This window comes from Phyllobates terribilis, unplaced genomic scaffold (assembly GCF_046119375.1).
Source record: "Phyllobates terribilis strain yellow unplaced genomic scaffold, ASM4611937v1 Scaffold_5__5_contigs__length_657084704, whole genome shotgun sequence".
In the NCBI taxonomy this organism is placed as follows: Eukaryota; Metazoa; Chordata; class Amphibia; order Anura; family Dendrobatidae; genus Phyllobates; species Phyllobates terribilis.
This window is the reverse complement of record NW_027362765.1, coordinates 96835804-96858924: the sequence shown is the minus strand read 5'-3', so window position 1 is coordinate 96858924 and position 23121 is coordinate 96835804. Positions and strand designations below refer to the sequence as shown.

The 23121-nt window shown below is 48.2% G+C and overlaps 1 protein-coding gene across 2 annotated transcripts in view; it reads right to left on the bottom strand.

Annotated features, from left to right (window-relative positions):
• The window catches only part of SLC38A10 (solute carrier family 38 member 10), a 34729-nt gene extending 24979 nt beyond the window's left edge, over positions 1 to 9750 (bottom strand). The window contains exons 1-6 of one of the 2 annotated variants that reach the window (XM_073682574.1): positions 8464 to 9750; positions 7673 to 7790; positions 6955 to 7000; positions 6555 to 6648; positions 6153 to 6296; positions 3477 to 3601 (exon numbers count right to left, since the gene is read on the bottom strand). In XM_073682574.1, coding sequence (XP_073538675.1) covers positions 3477 to 3601; positions 6153 to 6296; positions 6555 to 6648; positions 6955 to 7000; positions 7673 to 7790; positions 8464 to 8559 — 623 coding nt within the window. In that variant the 5' untranslated portion in view covers positions 8560 to 9750. The remainder of the gene's footprint in view (positions 1 to 3476; positions 3602 to 6152; positions 6297 to 6554; positions 6649 to 6954; positions 7001 to 7672; positions 7791 to 8463) is intronic. The other variant, XM_073682575.1, reaches the window with a different exon arrangement.
• Between the last annotated feature and the right edge of the window lie 13371 nt (positions 9751 to 23121).

Here is a 23121-nt window from a genome sequence, read left to right as displayed (position 1 = left end):
TTTGTCAGTCGCTTCAATCAAAATGACCTTGGTCTGTATTTTACAAGTGAGATTCAAGCTGAACGAATTAACTTTTTGGATATCTCGATTGTTAAGACCGATATGGGAGACTTGAAGACTATTCTGCATCGCAAGCCAACCTCAATAACTAGTCTTCTGTCCTGGAAAAGTTATCATCCCGAATCAGTGAGAAGAGGGATTCCCAAAGGACAATATCTTAGACTGATAAGGAATTGTTCTGCGGTTGGTGATTATATGCGTAAATGGAAAGATCTGATTAGGACTCCTCATTGTCTACAGGATCATTCGTCCCTTCCCTCCCGCCTTTACCTTCACTTTGTGCTGCTTTAGTCTGGTTGGTGAATTATTGGTAGTTCATGTCTATGACAATTCAGAGTTGAGCCATGATCCGGCGTCCAGTCCAAACCTCCAAGGCAGTCTTCTTCCATTCCGAGTCCCGCATTCTTGGTGCCCAGTAGGCTCTGTGCACACAATGCGTTTTTGGTGCGTTTTTGCAGCGCGGAAACGCTCCAGAAACGCATTGCATACCTCATCCTATGACTTCCTATGACATTCTGCAAGTTCTGTGCACATGGTCAGGATTTTCTCTGCGCCGATTTTACTCGCAGAAAAAATACGGACATGACCAATTCTTGGAAAAATGCATGGCAAATACAACATACGTTTTTCAGCCAAGGAGATGCAGAAATGCTCAGGAAAATTTCTGCATCGTGGGCACTAAGCCTTACGCTCATTAGCGTCTGCGACGTCATGGCGTTGCAGGGCCTAGTAAGAGCATGTGGCACCCATGATCCCAGACGCAGAAGAAATCTGCCTTGATCTGGCTGCCCGGGAGGTTTGGACTGGACACCGGACCAGAGCACCTTGAAACCTTTTGCTCAATTCTATGTTTTTTACAGGCACAGAAATTAGGGAAATTAGAGAGGCAGATCAGATTTTGGAAACACTACTACTAAGTTCTCTCTACTCCTAGATCAAGCCTATCCTTTTAAATCTAAGTGGGGTGTTCCATTTTTTGTTCTGCAACTTTTTAATTAGCTTTGAAATTTATTACCAATTTTAATATCTCCACTTGCAGCCAGTGAAGGGAAATATTACTGGTTTACCTCTTATAGACCTAATACTTCCAAGAGCTGAGCATTTGCTGCAGTTTATCCAGTATAGACAATCCTCTTTGAAACACACTGCCTGGACTGCGACATTTTACATGCACCTATATGTAGAAAAGTCCCCATTCACCTGGGAAGCAGGTCTTGAAAATAGCAATTGAAGCACATATTAGAAAGTCGAAGCATTTTCATCATACGTTGCTGGAAACCCCTATAACTCAGATCTAGCAGTGTCCCCCTCCCCCATTACTAGTATCACTCCCCCGTAGCTCCGCGTTCGCTCCCTCTTCTTCTCCGGAGATTTGGAGTGACTGTGCAATGTTAACATTTCATTATCAACGTGTGAGAAAATGTACGAGCTGCCGCTGGATGCGAGGGGCTGGGGCAGGCGCTGACAGATGACGGCTGCATGGAACGCCAGAGGAATGAGCAGCTACCCCGGACAGGGCAGCAATACGGCACCGAAGATTACAGACTCTGCAGGGGTAATAATTCCCATGAGATGCGACTGTACGTTATAGAGGATTAATATAGATGTTATCCAGCCCTTTAAAAGTGATGGCCTATCAATAACATTAGATTGGTGGTGGTCAGAAACTCAGCAGCCCCCTTATCTTAGAGGCTGTACGAGGTATTGCTGCGTAAAAGCGTATCCTTTGCTCAATATGCTGTTAGATTATCAGATCCCGGCTTAAAAAAAAAATGTCACTGGCAGTAAGAGAAGAAGGGATTACCCCATAACAACGAGCAGGGACCCCCCAGTGATCATTTAGGAGGAATCTTACCGTGATGTCCCATTACCGGGATAGAGGCAGATTTGCCATTCAGGAGATGAGAAAGCTGAGTGACAACTCCTATGATGGGAACCACCAAAGTTATCGGCCAATTTTCTCAGAGCCCTCGGCACAGACTTACCACCTATGGAGGAATGAGTCCAACCACAGCTGGGCTAATATCAGAAATCAAGTGCTGAATATGCGGGGGCAGGACGGCCAGTACATGTACATGTGGTGGGGGGCTGTCAGCGGGACTTCCAGGATTGCGAACACTTAGTGAAGGTGCTGAGAGACATACGGCATCCACCAACCCCACCATCGTAAAGCCCTGATCCCTTTTACAATCAAAGCCCCTGGAACAGGATGGAGATCTACAAGCCTGGCCGTGAAATCCGATCTTGGTGACACCAAACGGGAAGCACGCCCACGGCGGTGCCACCGGGAGACCCCATAAAGCTATCACTCTGGAAAACTTTCTAATCTCTTTATGGCCTTGGCTTCAGGAACGTGGGTCTTACTGTTCTGGCCTGTGAGCTGATGTGTGACGTCACCAATAGGTTCGGGCTACAGTGAATTCAGTCACCTGCAATAGGTCTTCTAAAGCTAGACAGTGTGACCAAAGCCACCACTCTTAGCCCCCCTAGAGCACAAGGACGTACCTGTACATCCGTGCTGCGATCGCCATATATAAAGCTGGTTGAAAAGCAGACTCTGCTCCACACGTGGCACGTGTCAAAAAAACACCAAGGCGCTAAAAGTGCAATTTTTAAGTCGCTGCACCTCCTCCTCAAAAAAAAGTTATGGCTCTTGGAAGAAGAAGACAGAAGCACAAAAATGAAAACTGGCTGCGTTGGGAAGATGGTTTAATTTAGACCTAGTGGCCCCTTGCCAGAGTCATATGATGCACGCCATGGGTCAGTCCCATGTACAGTATCCATGGGCTTATGGGATCAGATAACACATTGTGTGATGGGACCCTACTCCCAGCAATGTGTGACCTGGGTCATGCACTTACCTGTACTTGTATGTAATATTGTTAATAAAATTACGCTCCTCGCTTCGACCAAAGACCCGATGACTGATGTGTATTGGAGAATCTACCGACAACTAGATTAGGCATATTGATCATCAACATGCCCAATCCTTCATTCTCATGTGGGACGGGTGACTGCTGGTGCACTTCCCTTGCTCCACACATCCATGACATGATAGGTGAGAGTCAGGAGCAAGAGCGGTCAGGATATTCAACTATCTAGGGGGTATGGGCAGCTTTATATACCCGGGTAGCGTGATGCAGGTTACAAAACCTGTACGTATGAGGTGACTCAGCACATGTCCTATGTTATATAGACGTAGGTTGGGGGTTCACCATAATTATTCTTGACAGACCCCATAATAAGTGAGAGGGGTATCATTCGAATGCATTGTATGACGGATCTAGCACAGCAGCACGGCTTCCATCATGACCTGGATCCAATGTGATCATGGCTTTAGTCCGACCTGTTCCCTCACATGAAATATTGAGGTAGATATATAATATATACATATCCAGGAAAACAAAGCTACTTACGATTGGCAGGCAAAGGACATGCCAAAGATGGGAATGCAGCGGAAGACACCCTCGAAGCGGACGTAACTGACCTCCTTTGTCCACTCACCACCAAACAGGCCATGCTTGAAAGAGGAGAGCACAATCTGTGCGCAGAGAGATAGGAGATGAGACTGCAGAAAGACATCAGAATAATGTACTCCCCCTCCCCCCATACTGTAAATTTCCAATAGATTACTGCACTAGTGGAATACTCAAAATACAGACCCATACATCAAAAAGAGCAGAGAAAAAACTTCCTGACACACAGAACTAGATTGCTATGTACTGTGCCGGTCATCCAGCTGAAAAAGACAACAGGAAGCAGTCCTTTCCAGCTAGATGCCAAGCATAAAACACACCATAGCAATAATGCCTGTAACACCGCGATGGGATATTTGCCTCCCTCCTATCTTTCCCAGTAACGATATCTGACCAGTAACCACAGGTGAATGGGAACATCTGTGATCCCAGCATCAGGCTCATTATAAACACCGATCTTCTATATTTAGCCTCAAATATTTGTCCTGATATTGAAAGGTGCAGGTTAAACTAAACTTTGGACCCATTCTTCATCATAACGACCTCTGATATTGATTTTATTTGCACCCGTTATGTTTTCCAATAGCGATTCTTGGCAGTGTCATGGGATCATTAGTATCAACCCTTGGGGTCAGCACATTGCGCACCATGGCGGTATAGATAGGACTAACGCAGATGGTATACTAAAGCAGGAGGCAAAGATGCACAACTCCTGATCACATCAGCCAGAATATACATGTATATTAGTGAATAGGGGGCAGTATTACAGCAGTTATATTCTTGTACATAGGGGCAGTATTATAGTAGTTATATTCTTGTACATAGGAGCAGTATTATAGTAGTTATATTCTTGTACATAGGGGCAGTATTATAGTAGTTATATTTTTGTACATAGGGGGCAGTATTATAGTAGTTATATTCTTGTACATAGGGGCAGTATTATAGTAGTTATATTCTTGTACATAGGAGCAGTATTATAGTAGTTATATTCTTGTACATAGGGGCAGTATTATAGTAGTTATATTCTTCTACATATGGGGCAGTATTATAGTAATTATATTCTTGTACGTAGGAGGCAGTATTATAGTAATTATATTCTTGTACGTAGGAGGCAGTATTATAGTAATTATATTCTTGTATGCAGGAGGCAGTATTATAGTAGTTATATTCTTGTACATAGGAGCAGTATTATAGTAGTTATATTCTTGTATGTAGGAGGCAGTATTATAGTAGTTATATTCTTGTACATAGGGGGCAGTATTATAGTAATTATATTCTTGTACGTAGGAGGCAGTATTATAGTAGTTATATTCCTGTACATAGGGGCAGTGTTATAATAATTATATTCGTGTACATAGGGGCAGTACTATAGTAGTTATATTCTTGTACATAGGGGCAGTATTATAGTAGTTATATTCTTGTACATAGGGGCAGTATTATAGTAGTTATATTCTTGTACATAGGAGCAGTATTATAGTAGTTATATTCTTGTATGCAGGAGGCAGTATTATAGTAGTTATATTCTTGTACATAGGAGCAGTATTATAGTAGTTATATTCTTGTATGTAGGAGGCAGTATTATAGTAGTTATATTCTTGTACATAGGGGGCAGTATTATAGTAATTATATTCTTGTACGTAGGAGGCAGTATTATAGTAATTATATTCTTGTACGTAGGAGGCAGTATTATAGTAATTATATTCTTGTATGCAGGAGGCAGTATTATAGTAGTTATATTCTTGTACATAGGAGCAGTATTATAGTAGTTATATTCTTGTACATAGGAGCAGTATTATAGTAGTTATATTCTTGTATGTAGGAGGCAGTATTATAGTAGTTATATTCTTGTACGTAGGAGGCAGTATTATAGTAATTATATTCTTGTACGTAGGAGGCAGTATTATAGTAATTATATTCTTGTATGCAGGAGGCAGTATTATAGTAGTTATATTCTTGTACATAGGAGCAGTATTATAGTAGTTATATTCTTGTACATAGGAGCAGTATTATAGTAGTTATATTCTTGTATGTAGGAGGCAGTATTATAGTAGTTATATTCTTGTATGTAGGAGGCAGTATTATAGTAGTTATATTCTTGTACGTAGGAGGCAGTATTATAGTAATTATATTCTTGTACGTAGGAGGCAGTATTATAGTAATTATATTCTTGTACGTAGGAGGCAGTATTATAGTAGTTATATTCCTGTAAATAGGGGCAGTATTATAGTAGTTATATTCCTGTAAATAGGGGCAGTGTTATAGTAATTATATTCGTGTACATAGGGGCAGTATTATAGTAGTTATATTCTTGTACATAGGGGGCAGTATTATAGTAGTTATATTCTTGTACATAGGGGGCAGTATTATAGTAGTTATATTCTTGTACGTAGGAGGCAGTATTATTGTAGTTATATTCTTGTACGTAGGAGGCAGTATTATTGTAGTTATATTCTTGTACAGAGGGGCAGTGTTATAGTAATTATATTCTTGTATATAGGGGCAGTATTATAGTAGATATATTCTTGTACATAGGAGCAGTATTATAGTAATTATATTCTTGTACATAGGAGGCAGTATTATAGTAGTTTTTTCTCAGTAGAGTCAAGTAATACATACCACAAACATGAAAACCGTGTAAAACATAAGTGCCATAGCACTAAAAGACTGGATGGAAGCCATCATGTTGCGTTGCAGGCTGAGTGGAAGGACGATGCACAGTGAAACCGCAAACAAAAGGAATATGCGAAAACTTTCCGTTGCCTGCAAAAACAAAAAGAAAGCAAATGCAGAAAGATAATGAATAGCCCAACGTTAAATATTAGAAAATGGCTTCTGCCCGCCATATCACTTTAAGAAATGGCAGTGAAAAATAGCAAGATTTTGTGTCACCGAGTCACAGTCCTGGTGGATGCCCTAGTGACAAATCGCTCGGGATAGTGGAGCGGTGCGGTGGTCACCATTTATCTGATGCACTCAGCATGGTCCTGGGCATTACTAAACTGATAAGGCCCAATTTACCTGCAGTCCAAGCAACCGGGCGAAGAAGGTGGAACCGAGGTCTCCGATCACAACATAGAACGCGATGCAGGTCCCCAACATGAGTCCAATCATACTGTGAAAAAGAAAAGATAGCAAGGTGAGACCTGAACAAGAGTAAGAGCATATCATCTATGTTCTTATTAGGAAATTCTGGGCTAATACACGCAGCCTTGTGCCTCATCACCGGAGAAACTGCCAAGTGTGCACATTGCACAGCAAGACCATTGAGTTATACAGGCTCTTTGTAATACCTCATTTTCCCTCTGGAGGTGCTGTAGGGAAACTGAACACTTGCTGGCAGGTTCCCCTGCTGATTGTTGTAGAATTTTCACAAAGCAACTGTGCAACCCATAGAAAGTAACACATCATCTCTGCTCACCTTGTTTCCACCAGCATCTTCCCTGCTTTTCCATAGGCGTGAAATGCTGCAGAAAATAGAAGAGGAGAATTATAACCTTACAGAACAGCAAGGGGAAATATCAACAAGGGCATTAGAGAAGAGTAATAAGATTGGTTTGGCGTCCGCTTTGTGGAAATTCTCAGCCGGGATCCTGGGCGCCTCTTTCGATTACTAAACCCTAGTGACATCATGGGGTCCAGGACGCCTGCCATTCGAGTGCTGAAGGAAAATTTTTGCACTGGTCCAGCTGCCATGGTGTAATGAAGTGGTGGCTAGATGAGGGTCCTGATAATGTTTTTGCTTATCTCTAAACGGCCCAATATAAGTTGAGCTCACATTTTGTGGCATTTAGACGAGTTGTAGGCCAAAACTGTTAAAATAGGGGCCATGGTATAGGGGAAATTAAGAGAAGGTTTCATCATTAAGTGGTTATGGTTCATTCATACGAGATTGGAAAATCCCCTCCTGAAAAGGAGACGTCTGGCCGGACAGGATATGTCTTCATCCCATACTTATTGCAGGAGCAGAAATCATGCAGAGGTGACAGAGGAAAAATAATCTCAGGACGGTCTGTATAAAGGGAGGCAAATGTCGGTCTGAATGCAAAGACCCATCTATACTGGGCTTTAGACTTGGGGGTCTAATGTGGTGGTGGGGGTCAATAGTAGTGATGGTCGCAGCTTGTGCTGGTTCTTACCGAGACCCGCATAGGTCCGCCGCTTGCTCATACTGGCTGTCTTCACAAGGAACATGCAGGACTGATGGGTCATCCAGCAACACAACATGAGGAGTAGGGTGCCCAGCACAAAGCCACACTGTAAGAAAAGACGTAGGGGCATTAGTGTCATCACAGGGCACGGCCATCATTGCCTGACTATCAGCTGATCACAGCGGATCCCACAGTGGTTCATTGGGGAGATCATGTCCATGGAGATCAAGATCACTCATTAGGTCATTGATCACCAACCTATTGCTCTCTACCAAGACTACAACTCCCAGCATGCCACAGGTTGGGTACCACTGTATTAGATGCTCTATAGAAAATAAACAGAGGGGTGCGATCTTTAATCCCACAAATTGAAATCTTGCAACACGTGGTCATGAATGGACGGTTAATGGTGTCAGTAAGAGATGATACATTGTTAGGATTTGCCAAGACTTCAGTCCTCTGATCCTGAGACATAAGAGGTCTCCTCATAGTGTTCCTGGGCGCCGCTGCTCTATTTAAAGAATGAGTTGGCTACAGTTCCCTGCACAACCAGGAGAGGCGTTGCGGTGCAAGGAAAATGGTAAAAAAAAAAAAAAAAAAAGGGGAGCAGCTCTGTGCCCCCACTAATCTTAGGATCCCAGAGGTAACTTAAGGGGTTATACAGTGCTGTCCAGAGCCGCTGTGTGAGCAGGACAGATGTGTTCCTATTCACTGACAGCAAGCAGATAATGGGAACATGTTCTACGCAGATACGACCCCAGGCCGCGCCGTACACTCACCTGCTTGAAGCAGAAGGGCATGGTCAGCACGCTCACTCCCACAATGCTGTTCACAATGTTCATGATCAGTCCCCAATTAGAAGCCGCCATGTCCATTACCAAAAATATATCTAGATACAGCAATTATTTATAATAGAGATTTCAAATATATTTATATTTTTTTTAGATTTTCAGACCAAAAAAAAAAAGTTTACTGAAAAAAAATGACTAAGAATAAAACACACACTGCAAAAAAAATGGCACAATTGTATGGGGAGGAGGAGTCCGAAATAGCAATATTGATCTCGTCAGCGCCGGGTAGAATCAGAACCGGCCCGGACAGCTTATTATTGGCTTGATAGCGGCAAGGGGGTTAAAAGGAAAAAGATCAGACCCCCAAAAAACTGCCACGGCAGCAATGCATTGTCTTTGAAGAAATCAAATTGGAAAAAATGTTTGTTTTTTTTTTACAAATGCAAGTCACTATTTTTAGGTAACGTAAAAAAAATACCCAACAGGGGATAAAGAGCCAAATAGCAAAGAGCAGAGTCACAATTAGTTTATTATTATTTTTTTAAGCATATTCAAAATTACAAAAATAAATCCTCAGGAAATACAAAAAAATATGCAATTGGGAAATCCAAAAATAAATTAATTTTTTTTTACTTCTAGGAGGCAGTTTGGATTTAAGAAAATAAAAAAAATGGAAAAATGCCCCACAGACGGGCAAATAGAGAAATGGCGGAAATTAGCTGAAAATTAGGTTTGATTGCTAGAATAAATTCTGTCTAAATAATAAAGAGAAAAACAATTGGGGAGCAAACGGAAACCCAAAAACACCCGACGGGGGCAGAGAAAGAAGGATAATTGCAAAAATATGATTTATCTTAATTGGGTTTAATTGAGTTGCAAGAAAAAAAAGGAAAATTTTTGTAAAATTTGGAATTTTTTTTGAAAGTTGAAAAATCCTCCAGACAGCGGAGTTGGTCCAAGTCCCTCCGAGGCAGTGGTTGGTGCACAGGTCTGTGGCTGAGGTAGGCGGCGCCCCCTGGTGGTGGGGCAGCCCTGCAGGGCACAAGCAGTCACATGACCAGCCGGCAGATGACGTGTCTACGGTGAACACACACTGACGTGGCGCCAGATGTGACGTGTCCGGGACGACGTGCTGCTCCCCGACTCTACACCCGGAGACCCCTGTCCGTCCTCAGGTCACCATGCGGGGTCCCCCGTTATGACGCTGGCGTCTGCTCGCTCCGTTTCCGGGGTTTCCAGCGCTGACTGTATCCAGGAAATGTGTGACACCAGCGAGGTGGAGGAGCGGAGCTAGAGCGCCATAAGGCTAGAGGAGCAGGAGGAGCGACATCTGGCGTCAGGGAGGAGACACGTCAGTAAGTGTGACTGATAAATAGCGTTGCGTCCTGGATGGAGCTGTAGTCGCCGGCGGAGCTCTGCGCTGAGGGCTGTACATCCCGGCAGGGACCTGCTTGCACTGCATGCTGGGAGTTGTAGTTTTGTAGCAGCTGAGAAAGCCTGAAATTGGAGACAACCGCACCTCCCATATGTCCCTGCGACAAACGGGTCACACGTTTTTCTGGGAGTTGTAGCTTCCTAAAATAATCAGTGGAGGGCGCTACAGATACTATTAATACCACATGAATCCCTCCAACAGCTCCTCCTGTCACACAAATATCACCTGTCCCACGTAGGCCTCCAACTGCCCCTCCTGTCACACGTATCCCCCCACTTGCCTCTCCTGTCACACGTATCCCTCCACTTGCCCCTCCTGTCCCACGTAGCCCTCCAACTGCCCCTCCTGTCACACGTATCCCTCTCACTGCCCCTCCTGTCACACGTATCCCTCTCACTGCCCCTCCTGTCACACGTATCCCTCTCACTGCCCCTCCTGTCACACGTATCCCTCTCACTGCCCCTCCTGTCACACGTATCCCTCCACTTGCCCCTCTTGTCACACGTATCCCTCCACTTGCCCCTCCTGTCACACGTATCCCTCCACTTGCCCCTCCTGTCACACGTATCCCTCTCACTGCCCCTCCTGTGACACATATCCCTCTCACTGCCCCTCCTGTCACACGTAGCCCTCCAACTGCCCCTCCTGTCACACGTATCCCTCCACTTGCCCCTCCTGTCACACGTATCCCTCCACTTGCCCCTCCTGTCACACGTATCCCTCTCACTGCCCCTCCTGTCACACGTATCCCTTCACCTGCCCCGCCTGTCACACGTATCCCTCCCACTACCCCTCTTGTCCCACAGGTATCCCTCCAGCTGCAAAAAGGTAAGTATCCAGCTCCGAATCCAGTTAAAAATTGCCTTTATTGGAAACTTTAAATTAAAATAGTAGCTCCATGACCGCGGAGATCATTGTCAATGACAGACAAAAAGTTACGCGTTTCAAACTCTCTCCGGCGTCCTTTGTCTTGACTGAGCTGGATACTCCCCTTTTTGGTACATATCACGTCTGGTCGAGACAACCTCTCTGTGCTCCTGCACACAGAACCGCAAGAGGTGAGCTGGCTTTTTTTCTATTTGACTGTACTCCTCCCCCTGCTCCTCCTGTCACACATCTATCCATGTGGGATAAGTAGCTGCTAATCTGCTCTGGCCCTCCTTATTATTCTGAGGATTGGTCATATGACCCTGTCCACATTAGATCACATCATGTGAATATTTGCTCACGGTGATAAATGCCATAACGCCAAAGAGCAAATACCGCCGCTTGGGTAATCTCGCCAAGAGGAGTCTTAATTGGCCTCAATATTAGAAAGGTGCGGCCTCCGAAGGAAATGATCCGGACGTCTGTCTTCTTTCTTGGCATCTATCCTTCTGGCACTGGCACCAGCCTGGTGTCATATATGTACATAGGATACACCTTGTCCTCAGTGTGTTTATATATCATATTAATATTCACCTGGTATTTAATATACACGCTTCATAACCATTTCCCCACTCCTAGGGGGCATCAGTGGGGGTGTAAGGGTTATTGGTGGGTATACATGTGGCTTAGGGTGATGAAGGGGTTAATGGCGTTGGTCCAGGGCAAGAAAGCGTTTCTATCATTTAATGTTATGGGTCAGAGGTCGGTTCTTCTGATACAAAGCTCCAAACCCCCTGCACAATGCTATTCAGGGATAACAAATGTATTCCTGCTGTCACCACCAGAGGGAGCTCTTCATAGGAATTTATACTGTTCCTATTGAACTCAGTAATACAGCGGCATACAGTGAGCTCCCTCTTGTGGCAGCTGGCAGAACGCCTTTTCTTTAAATGAATATCCGGTATTTATCTGTGTATTGAGGCCCATTTTCTCCCTAAACTGCCCCTAATAATGTCACAAACTATTACAGCAATGCAGATTGTTTTGGACTGGAATATAAAATGCTTCTCCTACTAAATCTGCCCCAATTTGTTGTCCCCAACTGCTCGGTGCGCGTTTTTTTAAGGACATAATCATGGGCAGACATATCATATGTGTGACCTGCACAGTGGCCAACAGTTTAAAGGGCTTAATGCCACCTTCAGAGCAGTTCCCCACTAACACAATGTTTGCTCTCCCTGTTGCTGCCCTGCTCCCTTCCCCTCTTTACTTTCCTGACTTGTTGCACAATAATGTGAACACAAAGTTTCCCCTTGCTGGGACCCCCCCCCCAGCGATCATCTATAATCTGTGCAGAATGTTTGCAGTAAGTGTTCAATTTCCCTACAGCACCACTTCAGGTGAAATTAGGTATTACAAATTGCCCATTTAATCACTGAGTTATCTATGAAATGCCGGAAAGGACAGGTCCTCCAGAGCGGGAGACGATCTTTTTAACCACTCTCCATCCTGGCCAAGAGATGAGGATCCCGACCAGAGGACCCCTCTCTGTTACCTCAAAACTTTCTTAATAGGGTCCATGAAATTTTATCCTGGAGGCTGGGATCTTTTTAGAAACTTTGGCCACTAGCTCTGTGTGCCATTACTACATGTGACAAGCAAGTCACGAAATTATCCAACTGGTTCCGACTTGCATTGTCACGGTATGTTGCGCTGTCAGTGTGGCCCCATGCATCTGCGTTACACTGTGATGTAACAGCACAGAGCAATCTTTGTCCTCTCAAGCTGTGTCGTAGACAGTCGCCGTGTAACCCCAGCCTTAAAGGGGTATCCACTCCATTTTCTATTTAAAAAAAATACGGTGGTCTAAAAAAAGAAAAAAGCACACATAGCAACTTCCTGGACTCCTGCCGTTCAGTTGCACCGATCGTCTCTTCTCTCTCCCCGCCGGTCTCTTTTCTCTCCCCGCCGGTCTCTTTTCTCTCCCCGCCGGTCTCTTTTCTCTCCCCGCCGGCCTCTTTTCTCTCCCCGCCGGCCTCTTTTCTCTCCCCGCCGGCCTCTTTTCTCTCCCCGCCGGCCTCTTTTCTCTCCCCGCCGGCCTCTTTTCTCTCCCCGCCGATCTCTTTTCTCTCCCCGCCGATCTCTTTTCTCTCCCCGCCGATCTCTTTTCTCTCCCCGCCGATCTCTTCTCCTTCCTCAGCCGATCTTTTACCCTTTCCTCCGGCCCATCTTTTCCCCTCTCCACCTGCCGGTCTCTTCCTCTTCTGGCAGGGGATGTCACTTGAATGCTGCACTGATCGGTCACGTCCATTCTGAGCCAAAAGTGACAACTAACAGACTGGTTCTTTGGTCTCAGATGTCTTGTGACTGCTGCAGCCAATTATTGGCCACTGATTGACTACAGCGGTCATGTTATGTCCTTGACTACATGGCCTCTGTGCTGAAGATGAAATAAGGAGCCCAGTGGGAGAAACAGCAGTGTCCGGGAACTGAGTATTCTTTTTTTTTAAGACCACCATGGGTTAAATTTTTATTTATTTTTTTTCAAAATAAAAAAAAATGGACAACCCCTTTAAATGTATATATTTAAAAATATGTTCCCTTTTCTGACCCCCACAGCTTCCCATATCTCAGTATTCATGTCATATCTGATTTTTCTGGTTCTCTAAGGTGCATTTTACAATCGCCTCTTGCTCCAGTGACCGTAATAATCTTCTTTTTTCCCAGGTTTAGTTGGCACGGGAGGGGTCAAGCAGATCACCAGTCCTGCAAGTTTTCCAAATTCCTGATCTCTAATGAGCCAGATAACACAGTTTTATTATTAATCATCGGTGCTTTCAGAAATTGCCTCGGAATGATCCGACTTCAGAGGAGAAATCAATAGGAGACTGAAATTGCATGTATGCAAATGACACGGTGACAAAAGCAGTCATCTGTATAATGAACACTTAGACTTCATTTACTCAATTATGTTTCTCAAAAGGCTTTCTCTCCCCCAAAGATTTCACTTCACATCGCTCCGACATCAACTTGCAGCTATTTCCCTGCATAAAATTATTTGTTCAGTGTGAAATTGAGCTCCTGCTAATGGCGCGCTCAGGGCCTCTCCCTGAATTTCCCAGATTCTGCGGGAAATCCAGTCTCTTGGGTCCCCCCGGTGTATAGCCGAGCCGGCGGAGGGCAATCGTACAAGGGATGGGACGCCACCGTGCCTTAGGGCTGTATCGGCCTTCTGGAGGGCCAGGAATACTGGATGGGGCCCATGAGGTTTGGTGGGAAATTCCCATATGGTAAAGCCTTTCCAAAAAGAGACCAATTCCCCAATCCTCCAAGCTAGAAAGTCTAGAGACAAGTGGCCTCCCCTCGAAGCATCACTCAGACCATATTGAGATTGGTAATGGCCCTCCAGGATGGAGACCCAGAGAAGACTGACCAGGTCTTGATCTGGAGGACCAAGTACATGCATTAATTGCATCCATAGCCCATTTATTTACATAAAAACCGTGTAATGCTTAGCTTCCCCTGCGGAGGTGCTGCCGAATAATTAAACACTTGCTCCCAGGCATTTTTACAAATTATAGCTGATCGCTGGAGATCTCAGATTTGATTGCGAAGGGACCCTTCAGATAGAAAGGGATTGTCTGTGACCTAAATACATCAGTAGCATAAATCTATCTCCTATCCTAAGGGTGAATGTGTCAGTGCTTGTAAAATGCATCTGTCCGGGCTGTTTAGCTCACAGATGATTGTGTAGACTAGATACAGGTGGAACAAACTCTCAGCTATGAGATGTATTAAGTCAGTACAGGTTTTCAGCATCTAGAGGTAAACTGGAAAGTCCCAACTGACTGACAGCAAGCCGAGATCTAGTCAGATATTAAAACACCACCAGTGTCCCCTTTTAAGTGTCATGGCAGCATGGTTTCTTAGCTTAGAAACCTCCCCCAATTGAGGGAAAGTCATGTCTCTGAACTCTTCCCTAATGATTGGAGAGAGCTGAGGAAGCTGAGAAATCGGTGTTCGGCTTTCTGCTAAACTGGAAGGTATTGTGATGGGGGAATGAGGTTTGTGTGGTGGAGGAGCAGATTTTCTGAAGGTCCTTGGAACAGTATATGTAGAGGAGGGGTAGTTTGTATGGAGGAGGAGTAGTCGACATAGAGAAGGAGCAGCTTAGATGGAGGAGGAGCAGTCTGCATGGAGGAGGAGCAGTCTGCATGGAGGAGGAGCAGTCTGCATGGAGGAGGAGCAGTCTGCATGGAGGAGGAGCAGTCTGCGTGGAGGAGGAGCAGTCTGTGTGGAGAAGGAGCAGTCTGCATGGAGGAGGAGCAGTCTCTATAGTGGAAGAGCAGCCTGGGTTGAGTAGAAGCAGTCTGTCTGCATGGAGAAGGAGCTGTCTGCATGGAGAAGGAGCTGTCTGCATGGAGGAGGAGCTGTCTGCATGGAGGAGGAGCAGTCTGCGTGGAGGAGGAGCAGTCTGCGTGGAGGAGGAGCAGTCTGCGTGGAGGAGGAGCAGTCTGTGTGGAGAAGGAGCAGTCTGCGTGGAGGAGGAGCAGTCTCTATAGTGGAAGAGCAGCCTGGGTTGAGTAGAAGCAATCTGTCTGGTGGAGGAGGAGCAGTCTGAATGGAGGAGGAGCAGTCTGCATAGAGATGGAGCAGTCTCCATGGAAGAGGACAGTGTTAGAACCCTCCTGTTAGTTTTTTCTATCTTGTGTTTTGCGGTCACGTGACCATCTGCCTTTATATTCCAGCTCCGCCCTTCTGGCTGTGCTGGACTTCAGTGTTCTACTGTCTCTCTAGCCTGGTGCTTCTGTGCCTTTCTCTGTCAAGTTCGCTTGGTCCTCTGGGACCTCTAGTACTTTTTGTCAGTTTGTCTTTTTGTGTTCTGCAACAACTTCTGTTTAGGAGGTGTTCCTTTTTGTCCCAGTCCTTAGTTCTTTTAGGGACCCCTCCCCTTAATTCTATAGGTCTTCGTTCAGACTAGCCGAGGACTAAGGTGGGTCTGTTCACTAGGAACAGGCAGCCCGCTACATCGTAGGCATTCAGCTTAGTCTTACTGTAGGGACAGCTTTCCCCTATCTTTCCTTAGTACATGTTGCAGATCATAACAGGAAGTCCAGCCCAAAAAACTAAAAGGAAAGAAATTCGGGGATCAGTATGGTTTCCGTCCAGGATTTGGCTCAACGCCTGCAGGGATTGTCTCTGAAGGTGGCCGAGCTTCAGCAACACGTGAGTAGCTGTCCTGGAGCGCATTTTGTCGAACCCAAGGTAGGACTGCCTGATGTTTTTTATGGTAAACAGCAAGATTTTTTTTCCTTTAAAAATGCTTGTTTGTTATATTTTCGTTTGAGACCAAGGTCCTCTGGGAATGAATCACAGCTGTAACGGGTCTGGGAGGCGGAACCTCTGAGCTACTATACAAGGGGGCGGTCCTTGTAAGGAAGCGGGTGGTGACCAGGGAAGACGGGCAGGTAGTCACAGCAGGTGACCGGGACAGTCTCTGGGTAAACGGGCAGGTGGTCACGGCAAGTGACCGGGACAGTCTCTGGGTAAACGGGCAGGAGGTCACAGCAAGTGACCGGGGCAGTCTCTGGGTGAACGGGCAGGAGGTCACAGCAAGTGACCGGGACAGTCTCTGGGTATAGGGTAGGTACGACCTGTGACGGCTGAGCCTCCAGGTAGGCTAGCAGGCGGATGACAGATGAGTGCTCCCAGGTGAGCAGGCGAGAGTCTCTGGAAAAGCAGGTGGTCACAGCATGTGACGGCGGAGCCTCCAGGTAGGCTAACAGGCGGATGCAGATGAGTGCTCCCAGGTGAGCAGGCGAGAGTCTCTGGATAAGCAGGTGGTCACAGCATGTGACGGCAGAGCCTCCAGGTAGGCTAACAGACGGATGCAGATGAGTGCTCCCAGGTGAGCAGGCGAGAGTCTCTGGATAAGCAGGTGGTCACAGCATGTGACGGCGGAGCCTCCAGGTAGGCAGACAGGTAGCAGATGAGCGCTCCCAGGTGAGCGGGCAAGCTGGTCCATAGACAGACTGACAGGGGTAGGAAGGCAGACCGTCGGACCTCAGGCTAGCAAGCAGGTAGGAGGAATGTCAGGCAGGAAACAGACAGCAAACTGGCAGGTTTCTGGCAGGTAACTGGCAACGGGACCTGAGAGCTGAAGCAGAGTAGTGAACAGTGCAACAACATTGCTCGGGCACCTCCATTTTGGAGGAGGTGCCTTATATATGGTGAAGTCCTCCGGCCATTGGCCGGGGACTCCTTAGGACGGCGCGCGCGGCCCCTTTAAGAGGGAGGGAGCGCGCGCGCGTGCGCCCTAAGCACAGTGGCCGGGAAGGAGCGCGCGCTGCCAGCAGAGCCGGAGGAGGACGCCGGGCTCGGAGCACAGGGGTGAGGGGAACAGCGTCCCTGCCTAGCAGAGGGCAGGGACGCCGGCGCTACAGTACCCCCCCCCCCTTTAGGCCCCCCCTTTTTTAGGCCAGAGAGAAATTTAGCTAGGATGAGAGGGGCATGGATGTTCTCCCGGGGCTCCCACGTTCTCTCTTCAGGACCAAACCCCTTCCAATCTACCAGAAAAAAGGTCTTCCCTCTTACCCTTTTGGTGGCCAGAATGTTCTCTACCTCAAATTCGTTTTCAGCGGAAACCGGAGCAGGAGGCGTACCTGTAGACTTGGAAAAAGAGTTAAGTACCACAGGTTTGAGGAGAGATACATGGAAGGAGTTAGGGATCCGCAAGTTGGCCGGGAGTTTCAATTTATAGGCCACCGGGTTGATCTGGCTGATGACCTCCAGAGGACCGATGAACCGAGGCCCTAACTTATAGGAAGGAATCTTGAGCCGGACATATTTGGACGAGAGCCAGACCTTATCCCCTGGACGGAATTGAGGAGGATCCAGACGTTTTTTGTCAGCATGTCTTTTCATACGCTCGGATGACAGAAGGAGTGCGGACCGGGTGCTCTCCCATATGGAGGAAAATTTGTTAACAAGAGATTCCGCAGCCGGATTGTCCACCGAGGTGGAGACGGGAAATGGGATCCGAGGATGCTGACCGAAGACAACAAAAAACGGGGATTTGGAGGAAGATTCGCTCTCGTGATTGTTGTAAGAAAATTCGGCCCATGGCAGGAGATCCACCCAGTCTGAATGGTGGGCATTAACGAAGTGCCGGAGGTAACTGGTCAGGTTCTGATTGATCCGCTCCACTTGACCATTAGACTGTGGGTGGTAAGCGGAGGAGAAGTCCAGGGTGACATCTAGCAGTTTACAAGTGGCTCTCCAGAAGCGTGAGGTGAACTGTACCCCACGATCCGACACTATGTGGAGGGGCAGTCCATGAAGACGGAAGATGTGGCGGATAAAGTCTTTAGCCAGCTCGGGTGCAGACGGGAGGCCTAGCAGGGGAACGAAATGAGCCATCTTGGAAAAGCGGTCAGCGACCACCCAAATGACCGTACAACCGGCAGAGACGGGGAGATCAGTTATAAAGTCCATTGCTATATGCTGCCAGGGGGCAGCAGGTACTGGGAGCGGAAGGAGGCGACCGGCTGGCAGATGTCTCGGAACCTTGTTGCGGGCGCAGGACACACAGGCAGAAACAAAGTCTATTACGTCCTTGTGCAGGGTAGGCCATCAGTAGTGCCGGGTAATAAGCTGGAGGGTCTTTTTCTGACCGGCGTGGCCAGCTAGTTTAGACGAGTGACCCCAGTGTAGGATCTTCTCCCGATCAGGTACTGCTACGAACGTCTTACCGGGAGGGAGACTATTTAGACTCACGGGAGCCACCTGCATTACTCTGGCGGGATCGATGATGTGTTTCGGTTCTTCCTCGAGATCAGACACCATAAAGGATCGGGATAAGGCGTCCGCCTTGATGTTTTTGTCAGCCGGGCGAAAATGAAGAACAAAATCAAAGCGAGCAAAAAACAAGGACCACCGGGCTTGGCGCGGGTTAAGTCTCTGGGCATGCTGGAGGTAAGCCAAGTTCTTGTGGTCAGTGTAAATTATTACCGGGTGAAGAGCCCCTTCGAGCAGGTAACGCCACTCCTCCAATGCCAGCTTGATGGCCAATAACTCTCGATCTCCTATGGAATAGTTGCGCTCAGAAGAGGAGAAGAGTTTGGAGAAGAAGCCACAAGTTACCATTCTCCCGGAGGACGATTTTTGGGTAAGTACCGCTCCGGCTCCAGAGGAGGAGGCGTCAACCTCCAGGAAGAACTGCTTGTTGCCATCAGGGCGATGCAGCACCGGGGCGGAAGAGAAGGCCTGTTTTAAGGAAAGAAAGGCCTCCTCTGCTTCGGGCGGCCACTCTCTGGGATTAGTGCCCTTACGGGTGAGCGCGGAAATTGGGGCAGTCCGGGAAGAGAAGTGCGGTATGAAGAGGCGGTAGTAGTTGGCGAAGCCCAGGAACCGCTGAATGGCCTTCAACCCCTCCGGTCGAGGCCACTTCTCGATGGCAGACAGTTTCTCAGGATCCATTCGTAGGCCGGTCTGAGAAATTATGTAGCCCAAAAACGGAAGCGAGGTCTGCTCAAAGAGGCACTTCTCATATTTAGCGAAGAGGTGGTTCTGCCTGAGCCTGAGCAGGACCTGACGAACATCCCTCCGGTGAGTCTGGAGATCCGGAGAGAAGACCAAGATGTCATCCAGGTACACCACTACGCAGGAGTAGAGAAGGTCCCGGAAGATGTCATTGACCAACTCTTGAAAGACGGCGGGAGCGTTACAGAGACCGAAGGGCATTACCAGATATTCGTAGTGGCCGTCCCGGGTGTTGAATGCCGTCTTCCATTCATCCCCCTGACGGATACGGACCAGGTTGTACGCCCCACGAAGGTCCAGTTTGGTGAAGATTCTAGCCCCCCTCAGACGATCAAATAATTCCGGAATGAGCGGAAGGGGGTACTTATTCTTCACCGTGATCTGGTTTAGGCCTCTATAGTCTATGCAGGGACGGAGAGAGCCGTCCTTCTTTTTAACAAAGAAGAAGCCTGCTCCCGCCGGGGAGGTAGATTTCCGGATAAATCCCCGGGCCAAATTCTCCTCAATATACTCGGACATAGACCGGGTCTCAGCAGCGGATAATGGGTAAATACGCCCACGGGGAGGAGTAGTACCGGGTAACAGGTCGATAGGGCAGTCGTATGGTCTATGAGGGGGTAGTGTCTCTGCCTCCTTTTTATTAAAGACATCAGCATATGACCAATAAGGAATCGGAAGTCCAGGTAGATTAGCTGGGGTAGGAGAAGGACGGACGGGATGAACGGGAACCAGACAAGACTTATGACTGTCCTGCCCCCAGCGAAGGACTTCTCCGGTCTGCCAGTCAAGCACGGGTGCATGTCTCTGGAGCCAAGGTAGGCCTAGCAAGAGGGCGTGAGAGAGTCCAGGCAGAACATGAAAGGAGATACTCTCAGAATGCAGCATTCCCACCTGTAGAGTAATGGATTCGGTGATGAGTTGGATGGGACGTGGTAAGAGGCCCCCATCCACGGCAGCAACAGACAAGGGTACAGCCAGAGGTTTGGTGGGGATGCGGTATTTCTCTACCAGGGACTGTGAAATAAGATTCCCGGCTGCTCCAGAGTCAAGTTGGGCTAGTACGAAATAACGGTTCTCCCCGCAGACGATTGAGACTGACAGCAGCAGAGATGGAGAGGATTTATTCTTGTCTAGGTCGACCTCTCTGAGCGAACCTAGACACAGGCGTTTCCCGACCTCTCCGGGCAGGTACGGATCCGGTGCTCCTTACTGCCACAGTAGAAGCAGCTCCCCTCGGCACGGCGTAAGTCCTGACGGGTTTTGACCATCTTGGTCTGGTCGATCTGCATAGGCTCAGGAGGGTGTTCCTGGGGAGACACGGAGGGAGTGACGGTTTCTGGAAGGAAGGAGCTAGACGTGGAAACCTCCTCTCACGGGTGACCTCTTTGGCACGCTCCTGGAACCGTAGGTCAATCCGGGTGGCAAGAGTTATTAAATCATCGAGAGTGGTAGGAATGTCCCGACCGGCGAGTTCATCTTTAATACGGCCGGACAGACCCTCCCAGAAGACAGATACCAGAGCGTCGTTATCCCAGGCCAGCTCCAAGGCAAGGGTACGGAACCGTATGGCATATTGGCCCACGGTGAGACTTCCCTGACGGAGGCGTATCAGAGACGATGCGGATGAGGTCTTCCGTCCAGGTTCGTCGAAGACTTTCCGGAAAGCCGTGAGAAAGGCAGGCAAGTCGGACACCAGGGGGTCTCCTCTCTCCCATAGAGGATTCAGCCAAGCCAGTGCCTCCCCCGTGAGATGGGACATGATGAAGGCTACTTTGGCCCGGTCGGAATTAAACTGGTGGGACAGGAGTTCAAAGTGCAGGGTGCACTGGTTTATGAAGCCCCGAGCCTGAGCGGAGTCGCCTCCGAAGCGAGGAGGTGCAGAAAGCCGGGGTCCGGAGCAGGATACCATGGTATTGGTGGGCATCGGCGCTGCCGGGTTGCGAGTCATGACTCTAGTGGTGGTTGCTGGTGGAGCAGTCAGTGTCCAGGCGTGAGTTGACATTCCGTAGGTGACCCAGGATGGACTCCTGTTGGGACCTCTGACGGGACAGTTCATGACATAGGTCCGAGAGCGAGGGAGCTTGGGTACCACCGGGTTCCATGGCCCGAGCAAACTGTAACGGGTCTGGGAGGCGGAACCTCTGAGCTACTATACAAGGGGGCGGTCCTTGTAAGGAAGCGGGTGGTGACCAGGGAAGACGGGCAGGTAGTCACAGCAGGTGACCGGGACAGTCTCTGGGTAAACGGGCAGGTGGTCACGGCAAGTGACCGGGACAGTCTCTGGGTAAACGGGCAGGAGGTCACAGCAAGTGACCGGGGCAGTCTCTGGGTGAACGGGCAGGAGGTCACAGCAAGTGACCGGGACGGTCTCTGGGTATAGGGTAGGTACGACCTGTGACGGCTGAGCCTCCAGGTAGGCTAGCAGGCGGATGACAGATGAGTGCTCCCAGGTGAGCAGGCGAGAGTCTCTGGAAAAGCAGGTGGTCACAGCATGTGACGGTGGAGCCTCCAGGTAGGCTAACAGGCGGATGCAGATGAGTGCTCCCAGGTGAGCAGGCGAGAGTCTCTGGATAAGCAGGTGGTCACAGCATGTGACGGCGGAGCCTCCAGGTAGGCTAACAGGCGGATGCAGATGAGTGCTCCCAGGTGAGCAGGCGAGAGTCTCTGGATAAGCAGGTGGTCACAGCATGTGACGGCGGAGCCTCCAGGTAGGCAGACAGGTAGCAGATGAGCGCTCCCAGGTGAGCGGGCAAGCTGGTCCATAGACAGACTGACAGGGGTAGGAAGGCAGACCGTCGGACCTCAGGCTAGCAAGCAGGTAGGAGGAATGTCAGGCAGGAAACAGACAGCAAACTGGCAGGTTTCTGGCAGGTAACTGGCAACGGGACCTGAGAGCTGAAGCAGAGTAGTGAACAGTGCAACAACATTGCTCGGGCACCTCCATTTTGGAGGAGGTGCCTTATATATGGTGAAGTCCTCCGGCCATTGGCCGGGGACTCCTTAGGACGGCGCGCGCGGCCCCTTTAAGAGGGAGGGAGCGCGCGCGCGCCCTAAGCACAGTGGCCGGGAAGGAGCGCGCGCTGCCAGCAGAGCGGGAGGAGGACGCCGGGCTCGGAGCAGAGGGGTGAGGGGAACAGCGTCCCTGCCTAGCAGAGGTCAGGGACGCCGGCGCTACAACAGCGCATTGGTTTTATTATGTCACTTTTGCGCAATGAACCACAGGGTTGGGCCTTTTCTCTCCAGCCTAATGATCTGTGTTTAAGGTCTGTTGAAGAATTTTTTTCTGCTATGGGGCTATTATATGACCATCCTGATCGAGTCTCATCTGCTGAATCAGAACTTAGACGTTTGAATCAGGGGTCAGATGATGTTGAAAATTCTTGCACACACTTCAGGAGATGGGCTTCAGAAGTTAAGTGGAATGATTCGGCGCTGAGATGTTTATTTCTTGCTGGTCTGAGTGAAAGGGTTAAGGATTTGCTAATTGCATTCCCTGCACCTGAGACTCTGCAGGAAGCTATGCAGTTAGCTGTTCGTATAGACAGGAGATTGAGGTGCAGGCTCAATGAGGTAAAGACTCCTATAATGTCAGGTCCTAGTCCCCAGAAAATCTGCTCTGACGGCGGGGAACCGATGGAGGTTGGGACGATGTCACTCCGCTCTCAAGAAAGAGATCGGAGATTCGCCGAGGGATTGTGTCTTTATTGTGGTAAAGCTGACTATTTGATTAAGTATTGTGAGCGTCGTTTAAGTAAAGAAAAAAAAAAAAGTCAGTTACGCCCGTATAGCTTGTTTACGCTATG